Here is a 16,741-nt window from a genome sequence, read left to right on the forward strand (position 1 = left end):
TTCTGTCTTTTCTGAAAATAATGAGTCATCATATACTGACCTTGGACTCATCTAATCCAAGCTTCTTTAGAGACCGTCTGACATAATCCAGAAAAGAAGAACATTTGGAATAAATTTTACCAACATGCCGATCACTGTAAAACAAAATTGAATAAATTTTTAGTTTTTCCAATGTAAATTTTAGATGGTTTTAAATTCAATCATGAAAGATTTTTAAATATTTTCTGTGGATATAGCACAAGATCCAAATGTGATCAAAATACAGTAATACTTTTGAGGACATTTTAAAGTTACATGTTATAATGTATTCAGGATCTTCTTCTGACAATTCTTATAACGAATAGCAGTGAAGGCTGTGAGAAAGAAGTTTTAAACACAGTATTAAAAAGCCTCATTTTTAAAAGGAACTATTGGTCTTTCAAAAGTTACCATTGTGCTATGAAACACATTTGAGATTTACTGGCTCAATATTACAATGCACATCTCATGACAACACCTGTTAGTAGAGGCAATAATTCAACAGCTATGCAAAGAGAACTTCTTCAATTCCAGCCATTGATCAAGCCCCATATAATGAGATGGATCTGACTTGATCTCATTTATGCCCTGCAAATTCTTTTTTTTTTTTTTTTTTTTTTGAGACAGAGTCTCGCTCTGTAGCCCAGGCTGGAGTGCAATGGCGTGATCTTGGCTCACTGCAAGCTCCGCCTCCTGGGTTCACGCCATTCTCCAGCCTCAGCCTCCCGAGTAGCTGGGACTACAGGCGCCCACCACCACGCCCGGCTAATTTTTTGTATTTTTAGTAGAGACGGGGTTTCACCATGTTAGCCAGAATGGTCTCGATCTCCTGAACTCGTGATCTGCCCGCCTCGGCCTCCCAAAGTGCTGGGATTACAGGCGTTAGCCACCGCACCCGGCCGCAAATTCTTATTAATAATGTACACAAAGTAGCATGGCATGGTTTTGAATTTAAACAATACAATGCTACAGTACGACATCTCACAACTTTGGTTACAATTTAGGTGTAATGTAAAAATCAAGAGGATAAAAAAATTAACTACGAATTATCAAAAACAAGGAATAAAAACTCATTTACTCTTGGCAATATAAATATTAACACCTCTGATTAATTAGACATAATGTTCTATCAATTCTTCCTTTAAAATATATTCAAAACATATTTCTTCAGCTTAATTTCAAGACGGCATCTCAATTCCACTTTTTATTACATCATGTCCTGATTATTCCAACTATTTCCTAATTAAGACCTCGAAAACTGAAGTCTCTCTTCTTCACTTCTTCCTACATGTTATTTTCTAAGAGCCTTTTTATTTTGTCACTTTTCTGCTCCAAAAGCTGTCAATACCTCTCCCATTTATTGGGATAAATTTGAAACTCCTTAAACAATCAGGGCCCACTATAATCACATTTCTCAACCGCATACCCCATTACATTCCAGTGTTTAGTTTTTTCTCCTTAGATCAGTCTACTAATTGTTTCAGACTGTCTTCCACATTTCTGCCTTGGTACATTTGCTCATGCAGTTACTTCTTAATGGATTACACAGTTCCCCACTCTCTTCTGCAACTTAGTTGAACTGAAGCCTTCCTTTATGATAAAGTGTAAATGTACATGTTCTTTTTGGTAACATGACTAATAATAATCTTTTCTAATTATGAATTTCTATAGCCTCTACAATTCTTCCATTCATTTGTTATTTATCACTGCCTTGATTTAACAGTCACTTGAATAGGCATAGGTTCCAGAAGGCAGAAAATATATTTTTGTAGGTTTCTGTATCATTCTCAGATCCTACACATACAGGATCCTACACATACGCATCATTCTCAGATCCTATACATCTTAGGTGTAAGAGATACCATATAATAGATATATATCTTATGGATCACAAAATAATTGATTTCACTGTGTAGCCAGGAAAATATGCCATTTAATATTAACTTCCTGCTGCTCAGCTTAAAAAAGTTGTTAAGCTTTGATTTTTTTTTTAATCCAAAAGGACAAGCACTTAAGTATTTCCCATAAGCCAGTTATTCTGGCTCCAATTTTATACCATTCTTCACTGTCTTATAGAGTAGCTCTTGAGAAAAGGCATAGAATAGTACATAAGAGGGTGGCTTTCAGTCAGACTGCCTCTATCATCTGTGAGTTTCTTGTTCATTAAAATGGGATATCAATAGCATTTACTTCATAGAGTCACTACGAGGATTAAATTTCGTAACACATATAAGGTGCTCAGAACTGAGCCATGATGTAAGCTGTTGTTGTTACTTTCATTAATTTCATTAATGCTTTTATAATTACTGGTATTATAGTCTAGATTTTGCTTTTATTATACAGTTAAAAGACCCTGAGTAAAATGTTCCCAAATAAGTATTAAACATTATAAGTGTAAGAGAGAATATAGTATAAGTATAGGTGGTATTGATTTGTTTCCTGGGTGTTGTCCTTCAGACTACTTGAAAATAAGAGACACATTTTCAATTTTAATTTGGCCTTGTTTTAGTTTCCCTTTCAAAATACACTACTTTTTACTGTAGCAAAGTATCACAGTATGGTTATTATAAGATTGCTTTTAGTGTGTTAAGCAGTAATTTGCTATATAAGACTTTTTCTTTAAGTCCTTTGTTAATCTGTATTATTTCAGACCTGTTTTTAGCAATAACAGGAAAAAAATCACTCAACTAGAACTAGAAAGTTGGTGATGTGATTATGTTACTTCACCTCTTTATGACACTGCCTCCTCAACAACACTGGCATTCTCTTAGTTTCTTGAACACACCATGCTTTGAGCTACAAACACTATTCCTGGAACACTATATTCTCAATCCCTTTGCTTTGGAAACACCAAACTCCTCCTTTCAGATCCTATCTCAAATATTGCTTCCTTAGTTAAGCCTTTTCTGGCCCTCCAGAAGTTGGGCTCCTAACACAGAGAACTTTTCCTTCACATACTCTCTCTTCTTTGTTTCTCTGATCGTCTCCCCCTTGATATTTTAAGCCAGTGAATTATCCAAAGTGGGTGAACACATCCAAAGGAAAAGAGAATATTAAGATTTTTTATTTCTATTTTGTCTCTTTTAAATTTCAATTTCTGAGTTTACTGTAAAATCTAAATAATATGCTAGTGGAGAGACATGTATACCACTTATAAAGAAATATTCATGTTTGCATACATGCTCAGAAATGTTTCTTGACAGAGGTGTGAAGCGTAAAAATATGTTTGAGACTACTACTTTAATCAGCTGGAACATAGCTGTCTTGCTCATAACAATATCCCCAGAACCTAGCATAGTACCTCACACAGCAGGATCTCCATAAATGAATTAAATAAATAATCTCTCAGCTAGCAGAAACAAATACATCTAGTTACACAATAAGAGAAAAATGCATTAATATAATAAATAGGTCTATCTATTGTATTCAAGTATAATAGATAAACATATAGGAAGGCTTAGTTATACAAATAAGTGTAATTTAAAATACAGAGCTACTGAAGAAATATGTAAGAGAAAGTGCAAAGTTAGCAATACAAATAATAGCTAGTATTAATTTTGTTTACTATGTACCAGTAATTCTTACATCCTTTGCTTCATTTACTCACTTAATCCATACAACAACCCCATGTGGTAGGTCCCATTATTATCCCCATTTTAAAGATTTTAAAGTAGACAGAGGTTAAGTAAACTTTCCAACATCTGACTTCACAATCTGGGATATTAACTATTAGTCAATATTACCTCCAGCATACTACTTGAATAGGATTCATACTCAATACTGTCAAACTGCAGATGAGGAATGGCCACTTCTGTGTTACAGGTAAACAGCAAAACAAATACCATGACACCACACCAAAGTGTGTGTACATATTCTTACAGAAAAGCTATGCAGACCCTCTTGCTATAATTAAGGAAACAGAATTTTAGTGTTTTAGTGAAACTATGGGATACTAAATAATTCTAACAATTAAAAAATTATATGAGGGAATAGACTTCATAGGAAGGGATTTGTTCTTCCCAAGTCATTTATTGCTAGACTTACTGCCCAAACTCATCAGCAATTAGGACCAGTCAGAAGTATGTTTATGATTTCCAAATGTTATACATGTTAATTAGGTTTCTTATTCATTCATTTTAAAAAAAATTAATTTAAATGTTGTATATGCATGATAGTGTAGTAGTTGGTATAGGTTTTGAACTAAAGACTGAAACAAGCTTGAATCTGCACTCTACCCTTATTAAACAACCTCTTTGCCTCTTCTTGATCATCAGTAGAATGGTGTTGTTAAATCTATCTCATAAGGCTGAGGATAAAATAAAATATTCAATATACAGTACATGGCTCAAGAAAAAAGGATAATTTTCAGAAAACAGAAATATCAGGTATAGTATTATTACCACTATTAAGTATAATGAATTAGACTTTAGAACTTTTGGAAGTTAGAAGTTACTTTTGCATGATATGAGACGAATTTCTAGAAGGCTTGGTGTTTCATAAAGTAATCTTAAAAATAATATCTGCAAAGTGATTTTATGATGTAGAATGTAATCTGCTCTTTTGTAGGTGCAAGGAAAGGGAAATATTTCATTCATTAGTATTTAGAAGGGTCTATAGTTTCAAGGATAAATATTGTGATTAAAAATTATTTATTCATTCATTTAATTTAGAAACAGGATCTCGCTCTGTTGGCCAGGCAGGCGTGCAGTGGCATGATCATAGCTCACTGCAGCCTCGAACTCATTGGCTCAAGTGATTCTCCTGCTTCGGCCTTCTGAGTAGCTGAGACTGCAGGTGTGAGTCACTGCACCTGGCTAAATACTGCAGTTGTATTAGTTAAGCAACAGAAGAAAAAGAGGTAAGCCAAAGAATCTTTAAACAGAAAATAAAAGGGCAGAATAGGATTATTCACAAAAGGAATATGGGGTGTGTTATATTTTTCAGGAATGGCAGTCTTATTTATAAGAGAACGTGCTATAAAAGAAAATTCACAAAAATCTGTACAGTTTCTTGAGAGTATCATTTATGGCATTTTGGTCCAATAATGTTTTACTCTTCATATTTAATAATTTAAAATAAAAACTTATAATTTCTTTATGTTGCCTCCATGTAGAAGTATTAATGTAACAATAGCTCAGTCTAGAAGAAATTTTTAACACATGGAGGCTTATGGGCACAGAAACTTCTGTCATTAAACAGACATGATAGAAAAGAATAAAAGGAGAGCAAAAATCATTCACCAAAGAGAAAAGATGTCATACTGTGTTCCTAAGATAAACTGTTTACTGTAGTTAAAAGAAAATATTAACATTTAAACATATTAATATTTCAGAAGAATTCTCGAAAATATTTTATAGTCCCTATCAATATTTGTGATATTAAAATTATGACAAAATATTTATTTTGTTATTGTCATTTCCTTTGGAGTTGCTAGGCAAATAATCACTTAAATCCCAAATGAGACCCTAAAAATCAGAATAATTATTTTCATGATTTTCCTGTGTTTTTCAGAGTGGGCTCCACAAAACAGTGTTTAATTGTCTATATATAGTTGGGAGAAGAAAGATTGTATGAACAAGTAAGCATAGGTTTCAACAGAGTTAAAGAGATTTCTTTTAATAATAATAAAGTATCACTCAGTATGTTCCAGGCATTGTTGTTAAGTACTTTATAGATTTTAACTTCATTTTCAAAACACCCTTTTGAGGTAGGTACTGCTATTAACCCCAATTTACAGATGGGAAAACTTAGGCAAAAAGATATAAAATAATATGCCCAAGACTACACTGATATGATGCAGTGGGGATACTGGGATTAGAAACCAGGCAGTAGAGCTCCTGTGCTTATGTTCTTAATGGTGACACACTGCTGTCTCTCACCAAACTATTAGGAGTCTTTAAAATATAAATATGCAGTTAAGTCTTAAAGAGGAGGATACTGCATGAAGCATTCACTTTTAAGAAATTCTTTTCTTCCTAGGTATTTTCACAGAATCATTGCACTTTAGGACAACAATCTGGAGAATAGTTACAGAATAATCAAAGTCTGATTTATCCTCTTTCAAAAGCTTTTCTAAAATACTCTGGAGTCAGGTTCTTTGGTTCTATTACTTGAAGTGAACGAAAGGAAACAAAAAATCATTTGAGATGGGAGATGATCAACAACACAAATAAATAAAACATGTACTATTAATATATTAGATGGTAAGAGCTGATGAAAACCTGGTGATAGAGGAGAGAAAGCAGATATGAAAGGTTAGAGAGGAGTGATGGTAAATAGTGGATATCTCAAAGATAATAATTTTGAATAAAAGACCTGAAGAAAGAGAGTGAGCTAACCAAGTGGCTATCTGTGGAAGAGTTCCAGGCAGAGAATGTGGCCTAATCAAAGGCCCTGAGTAGAGAAGTGTTTCTGGTATTTTCAAGGAACATTAAGGAAATTCGTGTATCTGGCATAGACATGAACAAAGGGAAGGAGGGTAGAAATGAGGTCAGAGAAAAAATGAAGAGCCAGATGACATAAGGCTTTGCAGATCACAGGAAAAACATTAGCTTTACTTCTGAGGTAAACAGAAGCCACTGGAAGATTGTGAGCAGGAGCCCACTTAAAAATATCAATGGTATCACTCTAGCTATTGTGTAAAGAATAGGTTATAGTGAGCAAAAGTAGAAGAGAGAGACCAACTAGGAAATTATTACAATAATCTGGGTGAAAGATGATGGTGGCTTGGACCAGAGTGATAAAAGTGAAAAAAAATTACATATATTCTCAAGGGAGAGGTTATAAAGTTGCTGAAAGTTTGAACCTAGGCAGTGAGAGAGAAGAGTCAAGGCTGTCTTAAGGATTTCTGGTCTGAGTACCTGGAAGAATATGATTGTCATTAACAGGTGAATTTGGGATTCACCAGTATAGATGATACTTAAAGCCACCAGATGGGATGAAATAAGGTATGTAGTAGGTATAGATAGAAAAAAAAAAGCCACCTCAACAATTAGAGGTTTGAAAATGAGAAATCAGCAAGAAAACTGAAAAAAGAACAAGAGAGAAAGGTGAGTATATTCTGAGTCTTTCCCTAGAATATGAGAGAAAGAAGTGTTTCAATAAAGAGTGGAAAACTGGGTGCAATACTAATGGCAGGCAAAGTAAGAAGAGGACTGAGAATGGATCATGCAATTTAACAACATAGGGTCATTCATCTTCCAGAAAAGGGTGATTTGCTGGAGTGATGGAAATAAAATCTTACCGAAACATGTTTAAGGGAAATGGGAAAGAAATTGGCAGCACTTTCAAGGAATTTTGCTATAAAGGAAAGAACCAACATAAAACAGTGGTTAGAGGGGAAAATTGGGTGCAAAGAGGATTTTTAGAATTTGTGCTCTTAAGCACTATGATATACCATTTCATTTAATAAAACTGAAAAAACGGTCATCAAGGAACTCAGAAGGTAGCAGAGGAGTAGAAATACAATTAATTGTATTATTCAGGTTCAGTAAGAACAGTGAATCACAGCTTAAGTATTATAGGACAATAGAAAAAGAAGAAAAGGAGGAAAGAAAGCTATCACAGAGATGTCTTCTAAACTGGATTTTAAAAAACCCAGAATTTCACCTTCCAGAGGTCCTGGAATGAAAGGATGACAGAAATAGGGAGGAGAATATTCCAGGTAGAGAGAACAACTCCAAGAAAACATCCAAAGTATAAAAATAATGGCATGGGAAATGATGAATAATCTGGCATGCCAGGACGGTGTGCATGGGCAGCTGTTCATGGTGCACAGGAAGAATGGGATGATGGATTAGGCTGGAATGAAAATTAGTAACAGATTTGAAATGGCCTTGAATGCCACAATAATAGTTTAGGTTTAGGCATAAAGAATTATTAGCAAACATTTGAAAGTTAGAAAAGTGACATGACTATTTGGGAAAGACAAATGATGAGAAGTTAAGAACAGATTAAAAAGGGCCCCTCTGTCAGAATAAAGCATGGTCAGCATGCTAAAAAGGAATCAGTATACTTTCTTTTAATAAAAGTGAATGCACTGGATCTAATTAAAATTCTACTCAAGTGAATCCAACAACACCCACATGCTTCTCCAAAAATGCAATTGTAAGAACATGGTTTACTTGTAACACTTTCCAAGGAAGCAGCATTTTTGAGGGAGATTTTAGAGAAAGGTGAAGCAGAGGTATACTAAATAAATGAAAGCAAACACATGCAGGACAGATTGTACCAAAATTCAGTTTCTCCATAATCACAAAATATTTATGAAATTATTGTAACATTATTATTATTTTGTGCCTTTTGTATGCTAATACACACTGAAGACTTAAAAGATCAACAACATAAAATTTTGCTATAAATAGCTATCATTTAAGGGAGCTCCAAAAAATCTTCAAGTTACTTTTCAGTTTAAAAGATACCTTCTAATTTCAACTTGACCACACATTACGGATTAAACGATTATCTTTAATTTTGTGAGATAGTTTTTAAGATCACTCTCCTATTTGATTATAGCAAAATCACAATTAAAATTAAACTAGGTAACATAATTATAGGTAGCAAAATACTATATATATTTTTTGTATAGCTGTATACATTTCTTATTATGCAAGAGAATAATAAAGTGAAAAATGTGTACAAATTGGATTTTCCCTGTTTTCTTTCCAAGTGTTTTAAAAGAGATTTTTAATCCATGAAATTCCTTCCTTGGCATTTTATTCCCCTTAGAAAGTTTATATTATAGATAAGGACTAATTATAAATAAATTTCTATAAATTACTGAGTTTTAACATAAATGGGCTAAATCACAATTATAAATAATAAAGTTAAAATGTTATCCTTAAATCCCTGAAAAAGGCTTACTTCTAACCTTAGGCTATATAAACAATTACACTTAAAGAACTTTCAGGATAATGTTTCAATTATTCTAAAACAGTATTATTACTAGAAGATGATTTATTTTAGCTAGCAAGAAAAATAAACAAAATGCAAAAGAAGTAATTAAGTGACCTTATTTTCTGTCTTTAGTACTATTGCTGGCCAGTAATTCCAATAACCTTGATTTACAATGATAACACAAACAGCCTTGCAAATCAACTCATATTAAAAATATCTCAAAGAGAATTTACCATTAAAAACAAGAATGGGATGGTGAAAACCTTTCTGGACTATGAATTTAGTCCTGATCCTGGTTCTTTCAGGCTATATGACTTTAGACAAGATTTTAACCACTTATTTTAATTTTTCTTAACATTATAATAAGGTGCCTATATTAGATATCGGGAGTATAATATGCGGCTCAACTGACTGTGGGGTATAGCCTGATAAAAGATTAATACTTTAGTGATACTGAACAAAAGCAATAAGCATTTACAAAATATGTGTAAGTCATAAAGAATGTAAATAAAACAAACTCTTGTACTCAACACCAAACTTGAGAAATACATTACTAGTATTAAATACCTTGATTTCTATATGTACTTCTCCTCTTCCCTACCTTATCACCCTGCCTAATAATCCACTGTTCCCCCTAACTCCCACAGGAAACTATGATACTGAATCTTGTGTTTACCTTATGTTGTTCTTGCTTGTTTACCACATATTTATACTCCTAAATTATTCAGTTTTGCTCTTTTCTGAATTATATAAGTGGAACCATTTTATAGGAGTTTTTCTGAGATTTCAGTTAAAATTATATTCACAAGATTCAGCCACATTGATGCATGTAGCTGTAATTCATACATTTTCATTGTGGTATATAAAATACTTCTATATACATGAATGTAATACAATTTATCCATTCTTCTATTAATGAGTTTTTTGTTTCTGGATTTTTGCTCTTATAGACATTGCTGCTATTGATCATTCTTGTAAAAGTTTCTAGAAGCATACATATAAGACTTTGTCTAATATATATACTTAGGTGTAAAACTGCTGAGACATGTATATATATTTTCCATTTTATTAGATAATGCTAACTTGTTTTCATTTCATTGATCCGTGGGTTTTTTTCAGTCTCAATTTTATTTATTTATGCTCTGATCTTTATTATTTCTTTCTTTAGAATTTTGGATTTGGTTTTTGCTTTTCTAGTTTCTTGAGGTATATTATTAGGTCATTTATTTCAAGTTTTTCTACTTTTTTGATGTAGGTGTTTATTGCTATATACTTTGCTCTTAAGGTTTCTTTTGCTGAATACTATACAGTCTGGTATGTTGTCTTCATTTTCATTTGTTTCAAGAAATTTTAAGGCCAGACGTGGTGGCTCATGCCTGTAATCCCAGCACTTTGGGAGGTCGAGGCCCTCAGGCGGATCATCTGAGGTCAGGAGTTCGAGACCAGCCTGGCCAACATAGTGAAACCCCGTCTCTACTAAAAGTACAAAAATTAGCCAGGTGTGGTAGCGTACACCGGCAATCCCGGCTACGAGGGAGGCTGAGGCAGGAGAATAGCTTGAACCCGCGAAGTGGAGGTTGCAGTGAGCCGAGATTGTGCCACTGCACTCCAGCCTGGGCGACAGAGCAAGACTCTGTCTCAAAAAAAAAAAAAAAAAATTAAAATTTCCTTTTTAACTTCTTAATTGACCCGTTGGTCATTCAGGGTCATGTCGTTTAATTTCCATGTATTTGTACAGTTTCCAAAGGTTCTCTTGTTATTGATTTCTAGGTTTATTCCATTGTAGTCAGAAATGATACTTGATATGATTTCTACTTTTTTGAATTGGTTGAGACTTGTTTTGTGGCTAACATATGATCCTGGGTAATGATCCATGTGCTGATGAAAAGAATATATATGCTGCAGCAATTGGATGAAATGTCCTGTAAATGTCAGTTAGGTCCAGTTATTCTACAGTGTAGTTTAACACAAAGTTTCTTTGTTATATTTCTGTCTGGTTAATCGGTACATTACTAAAAGTGGGGTGTTCATGTCCCCTATTATTATTGCAGTGCAATCTATCTCTCCCTTTAGATCTATTAATATTTGCTTTATATATTTTCATGCTCTGGTGCTGGGTGCATATACATTTACAATTGTTATATCCTGCTGAACTTATCTGCTTAGCATGATATAATGACCCTCTTTGTCTCTTTTGGCTTGACGTGTATTTTATGTGATGTAAGTATAGTTGACCCTTAAACAACATGGGGATTAGGGGTGCCGACATCCTGTGCAGTAAAAAATTTGCATGTAACTGCTGACTACTCCAAAATTTAACTACTACTAGTGTACTTTTGACCAGAAGCTTTACCGATATCATAGGCAATTAAAACATATTTGTATTTCACAGAAAGTACAAGCTTTTTGCACAAACTGTTATAGCTGCAGCAAAGGTGTTAGGAATTTCTTTTTCTCTTTTTACAGTAGCCCTTATGCTGGATTCATTTATCTTGAAATGGTGGGCAACCACAGCTGCAGACCTCAATCTATGGTACATATCAAGCAAATCAACTTTTTCTTGTAATGTCATGACTTTGCATATCGGGAGCACTTCCAGGATCACTAGTAGCACTTAATATGGGTATCATGGTATTGTTATTCAAGGTTTATGGTACTGCCCTAAAGACAATGAAAAATAGACAAGAACTGTGAGAGATCACTTTTTACTGTGATAAACAATTCATTGGAGAAACAAACTGCTCCAGAGATTTGCAACACAAAGTGTTTTAAACGAATACTCACACACTTGAGCTCAATACAATGCCAATAAGAGGTGGCTATAAAATTATTACACTATATACTATAGCTAATTTAATGTGGTTATGATTTAATATTTCATACTTATATTAGTTTACATTTCTCTTGACTGTGAATAGTGCCACATATGGTCTGTGTTTGTGTGCATAAGTTTTTATATAAATTTTGACTCTTATTATAGATTTGTATTTTATGGTAGCAAATGATAAACAATATGCATATATTTTATGCATTCGAGATAGACCTCATTTTCTTAATTTGTTGATATTTTTAGGCTACATGGTTTGTGTACGAGTTTATTCAATTGTCAGAAGTCTCAAATATATTTTCCAATGTACTTATTAAAAAAATACTGCATATAAGTGGACTCGCACTTGGGTTTTGCTTTTCTAGTTCCTGGAGGTATACTATTAGGTCGTTTATCTCAAGTTTTTCTACTTTTCTTGATGTACGTGTTATATACTTTGCTCTTAATATTTCTTTTGCTGAATCCTATAGAGTCTGGTATATTCAACTCTGTGTTGTTCCAGGGTAACTGTATATAGCAATACCTGTTCTTCTTTGGTTTCCATTTGAATGGAGTATCTTTCTTCCATCTCTGTACTTTTGGTCTATGTGTGTTGTCTTTACAGGTGTAGTGAGCTTCCTGTAGGTAGCATATAATAATAGCTGGGTCTTGTTTTTCTGATCTATTTAGCTACTTTATATCTTTTAATAATTTTGTCAATTTACTTTCAATGCTATTGATTGGTAAGGAATTACTACTGCCATTTTGTTACTACAAAAAAGCTAAAAAAACCTCTATAACTCCATCACCCCACATTTTGACTTTTTGATGTCTGTTTACTTTTTTATGCCTATCTCTTAACAAATGTTATTATTTTTGATATATGTCTTTTTGTCTTTATACCAGGGAAATGAATTGCGTGCATACCACATTTACAGTATTAAGAGTCTTCTGAATTTTTGTCTGTGTACTTACTTTTACCAATGAGTTTTATACCTTCAGCTGATTTTCCTGTTGCATGTTAGCATCCTTCTCTTTCCGACTGAAGAACTCCCTTTAGCATGTCCTGTAAGACACCTCTGGTGGTAATAAATTTCTTCAGCTTATGTTTATCTGGGAAAGTATCTCCCTTCATATTTGAAAGGTGGCTTTGCTGGCCACCATATTATTGGTTGACAGTTTCTTTGGCACTTTGAATGTCCTCCCATTTCCTCCTGGCCTCAATTTTCCACTGAGAAGTCTGTTGCCAGATGAATCAGAGCTGCTTTTCCCTTGCTGCTTTTTTGATCCTTTCTTTGTCTTTTATTTTTGAGATTTTGATTATTATATGTCTTGGAGTAGTCTTCTTTGGGTTGAGTTCAAAAGGCTTTAACTTTCCTACATTGAAGTATTTGTATCATTTTCTGAGTTTAAAAGTTTTCTGTATTATTTCCTTGAATAAGCTCTCTATCCTTTACACTTTTTCAACTCCATTTTGAAGGCTGCTATAGTCTGAGTATTTGACCCTTCCAAACCTCATGTTGAAATTTGATCCTCAGTGTTGGAGATGTTGGAGGTGGGGCCTAATGGGAAAAGTTTAAGCCATAGGGACAGATCTTTCATGAATAAGTTATTGCCCTCCTGGGTAGGGGGATAGTGAGTGAGTTCTTGCTCTGTTAGTTTCCACAAGACCGGGTTGTTAAAAAGAGCCTTGGCAACTCCCCTCTCTTTTGCTTCCTCTCTTGCCATGTGGTTTCTGCACATGCTGTCTATACTTTGCCTTCTGTCATGAATGAAAGCAGCTGAGGCCCTCTCCATAAGCCAAGGAGATGTTGGGACCATTCTTCTTGTATAGTCTGCTTAACTGTGAGCCAAATAAACCTCTTTTCTTTATAAATTACTCAGCCTGTTATTCCTTTATAGCCACATAGAAATGGACTAATGCCATGACTTAAATTTACTCTTTTGAGGTTATTTTCTGCATTCTTTTCTTTTTTCTTTTGTCTCCTCTGACAGTGTATTTTCAGACAGGCTGTGTAGGCTCTAGGCTACTTTCTTTCAGCACTTTGAAGATATCACTAACTTCTAGCTTCCACTGTTTATGCTGAGAATTCAGCTGGCAGACTAATTTAGTTCCTTTGGGGGTATTCTGCTTCCCTCCTTCACTCCGCTCACCTCTGGCTGCTTTAAGATTTTTCCCTTTGTCTTCGTTTTCAGCAATTTTACTCTTATGTGTCTAGAACTTGTTTTCCTTTTACTTCACCATAAGATTTGTGTACTTCCCAAATCTTAAGATTGATATCTTTTTGTCAGGATTGAAAGATTCTTAATATTGCTATTGCTCCATTCACTGTCTCATCTTCTTCTCAGACTGCAGTAAACATGTACATGAAACCTATTCCCTGTATTCCACATACCTCTTAGTCTTTGTTTTCTGTTCTCTAGCTTTTTGTTTTTGATGCCTCATTGTAGATATTTTCTTCTGATCTGTTTTTCAGTTCATTAATTATTTCTTTAGCGGTGTCTAAAGTGCTGTTAAGACTATCGATAGATTTCTTGATTTTAGTCATTTTCTTGTTCAGTTCTAGAATTTTCATTTGTTTTTTTAATGTTTTGGTTCTCTGACAAAAAATATTTTATTTCAATGTGCATATTGAGCATAGTTCTTTAAATTAAACTTTTAATTTTAAGATAATTATAAAATCACATACAGCTATAGGAAAGAATAAAGATTGGTGTACTCTTCATCTGGATTTCCACAATGTCTCATGACAGTAACATTCAGGATACTGATGTGGATGCAGCCAAGATACAGAACACTTCTATCACCACAAGGATATGCTGTTTTACAGCCATATGCACTTCCTGCCTACTCCGCCCTCTTTTGCTACCTCAGCAACCACTAATACCTTGCCATTCTATAATTTTGTCATTTCAAGAATGTATATAAATAGAATCACACAGTATACAACCTTTTGGGATTGGCTTCTATTCATTCAGTATAATTCTCTGGAGATTCACTCAGGTTGTTGTGTGTATCCACAATATTTTTTGTTTTATTGCTTAGTATTTCATGGTACGGATTATTACAGTTTGTTAAAATACTCACTGACTGAAGGACATCTGGGTAGTTTTCAGTTTGGGTGACCAGGAATAAAGCTGCTATAAACATTTCTGTACAAGCCTTTGTGTAAAGGTAAGCCAGCTTCTATTGATTATTAAAGGTCTTTGTTATTGCTGGGACTTCCAGATTCCCATGTTATCTCCACTGACACCCTGATAGGGGTTACCTAGTTACTGCTGAGTGATGGTGAAAGTCCTGACTCTCTACTAGGCCTTCCTTGATACCAACCACCCTAGTGGGGAAAAGGAGGGGTGTCATATGGCTGGGTGGGTAGGAAGTGCAGGCCTTTCACATGGTCTCTATGACACTGTGGTAGTGGTATTGCGTTGTTATCACAGTTGGACACAAGTCCTAGTTTCCTACTCAGCCTTATCTAATACCTCCACAAAGGGGTTATAAGGGAGTTTCATTACAGCCTGGCAAGGATGAAAGTGTAGGCTCTGTACTTGGCCTTTGTTGGCATAGGTGAGAGTGGAGCCACAGGTTTTTCTGTGTTTGCGTGTGTGTGTGTGTTTGCTATAGTATGGCAGTTATGCATAAAAGTTTTTCTAGGCCTGCCCGCTTCCTGGTCTTTCAGTTTTCATTAGAAATGTCTTTTTTTTTCTGTGCCTATTGGTGGTTCTGGATTACTACCTTTTTCAACTCCAATCCTGGGCTATATGAAACAAAAAGGAAAGCCGGGGGACTCATACTGTGCTGTTCCTTCGGTCCGGAAACCCCTAGCCAGTCTGCTCTATTCTCTTTACTTTTTGTCTTTTTGTATTCATTTTATATATAATGTTCAGGGGATTTAGTTGTACTTAGCAGGAAAAATAGAGAAAAGTACATCTATTCTATATTTCCAGAGGTGAACTCTCTCAAGTATAGTTATTTTAAGCCTTTCTCTGGCTTTTCTAAAGGTACATTTCTGTTGACTGTAGTTTATCTTGGATTTTGGTCATGTAGTCTTATTTCATCACATAGCTGGTTATTTTGGATTGGTTTTGTAAGGTACTATATATATATATAAGATGTCAGTGATAATTTGAGGCTAGATTTACATTATTTTGTCCAGAGGGAATTTATTTCTTGTAGGCAGCTAGCAGAAGCAATAATCTGAAATACTTTAATCGCAGCTTGAGATAATTCAAAATGGGGCTTTACTCATTTCAGGACTGTTCTAGTTCACTCTTACTCTTACAGTATGAATCTTTAGGGACCTAACTCAAAGTATGAGTGGTTTACTTGGCTTGCTCCCGAGTCCTCACCAGACCATGAACTCTAACTTTTGTTTCACTAGAACTGTCTTTCTGTTGAAAGCTGTGCTCACTCTCTCTGTTGATGGGAGGACAGTTGCCTATTCCAGAATTGACAGATGCTTCTGGGGAAAGTGCAGCCATAAAAGCTGGGCTTACTTCTCTTGAAATCCCATTTCCTCTTTGATTTTTGTCCTACAATTCTTAACTACTTCATTAGGTCTCTGATGTTCTCAAACCAATTAAAAACAAATTTAAACACACACATGCATGTGCACACACATCTCTGGCATTGTTTTGTTTCCTCAGAAGTGAGGTTAGTCCTAATTATTTAGTCTGTTATTGAAAGCAGGCTTCAATCATTCTGCTTGGTTTTCACATAGGCCATCCTGACTAGAACATAAATTGCTCTTGTGTGGAAACCGTTACATATGCATCCAGAATCCCCAGGACCTAACATGTTGTCTGTCACACAATAAATAACTGCTGGGTTAAAAAAAAAATAACATGTACAAATCTTGATAACTAATTATGTGGTCTGATGGTAAAGGTAGAATCAAGTATCATTTCTAGACTTCTAATGTTTGATAACGGTCATGCCATTTCCAGAAATAACACCTGTTTGTTAGAAGTCAAGAGAAAAAAGAAAAGAATAGAATTGGTGGGAAGAGAACATTGGTTTTG

At 34.5% G+C, this 16,741-nt stretch overlaps 1 protein-coding gene across 3 annotated transcripts in view; it reads right to left on the reverse strand.

Annotated features, from left to right (window-relative positions):
- The window catches only part of METTL25 (methyltransferase like 25), a 123,406-nt gene that overhangs the window by 22,306 nt on the left and 84,359 nt on the right, over positions 1-16,741 (reverse strand). For all 3 annotated transcript variants that reach the window (XM_003259606.3, XM_030819896.1, XM_012500266.2), the window contains one exon: positions 41-134. In XM_003259606.3, coding sequence (XP_003259654.1) covers positions 41-134 — 94 coding nt within the window. The remainder of the gene's footprint in view (positions 1-40; positions 135-16,741) is intronic.

Source organism: Nomascus leucogenys, chromosome 10 (genome assembly GCF_006542625.1).
Source record: "Nomascus leucogenys isolate Asia chromosome 10, Asia_NLE_v1, whole genome shotgun sequence".
Taxonomy (NCBI): Eukaryota; Metazoa; Chordata; class Mammalia; order Primates; family Hylobatidae; genus Nomascus; species Nomascus leucogenys.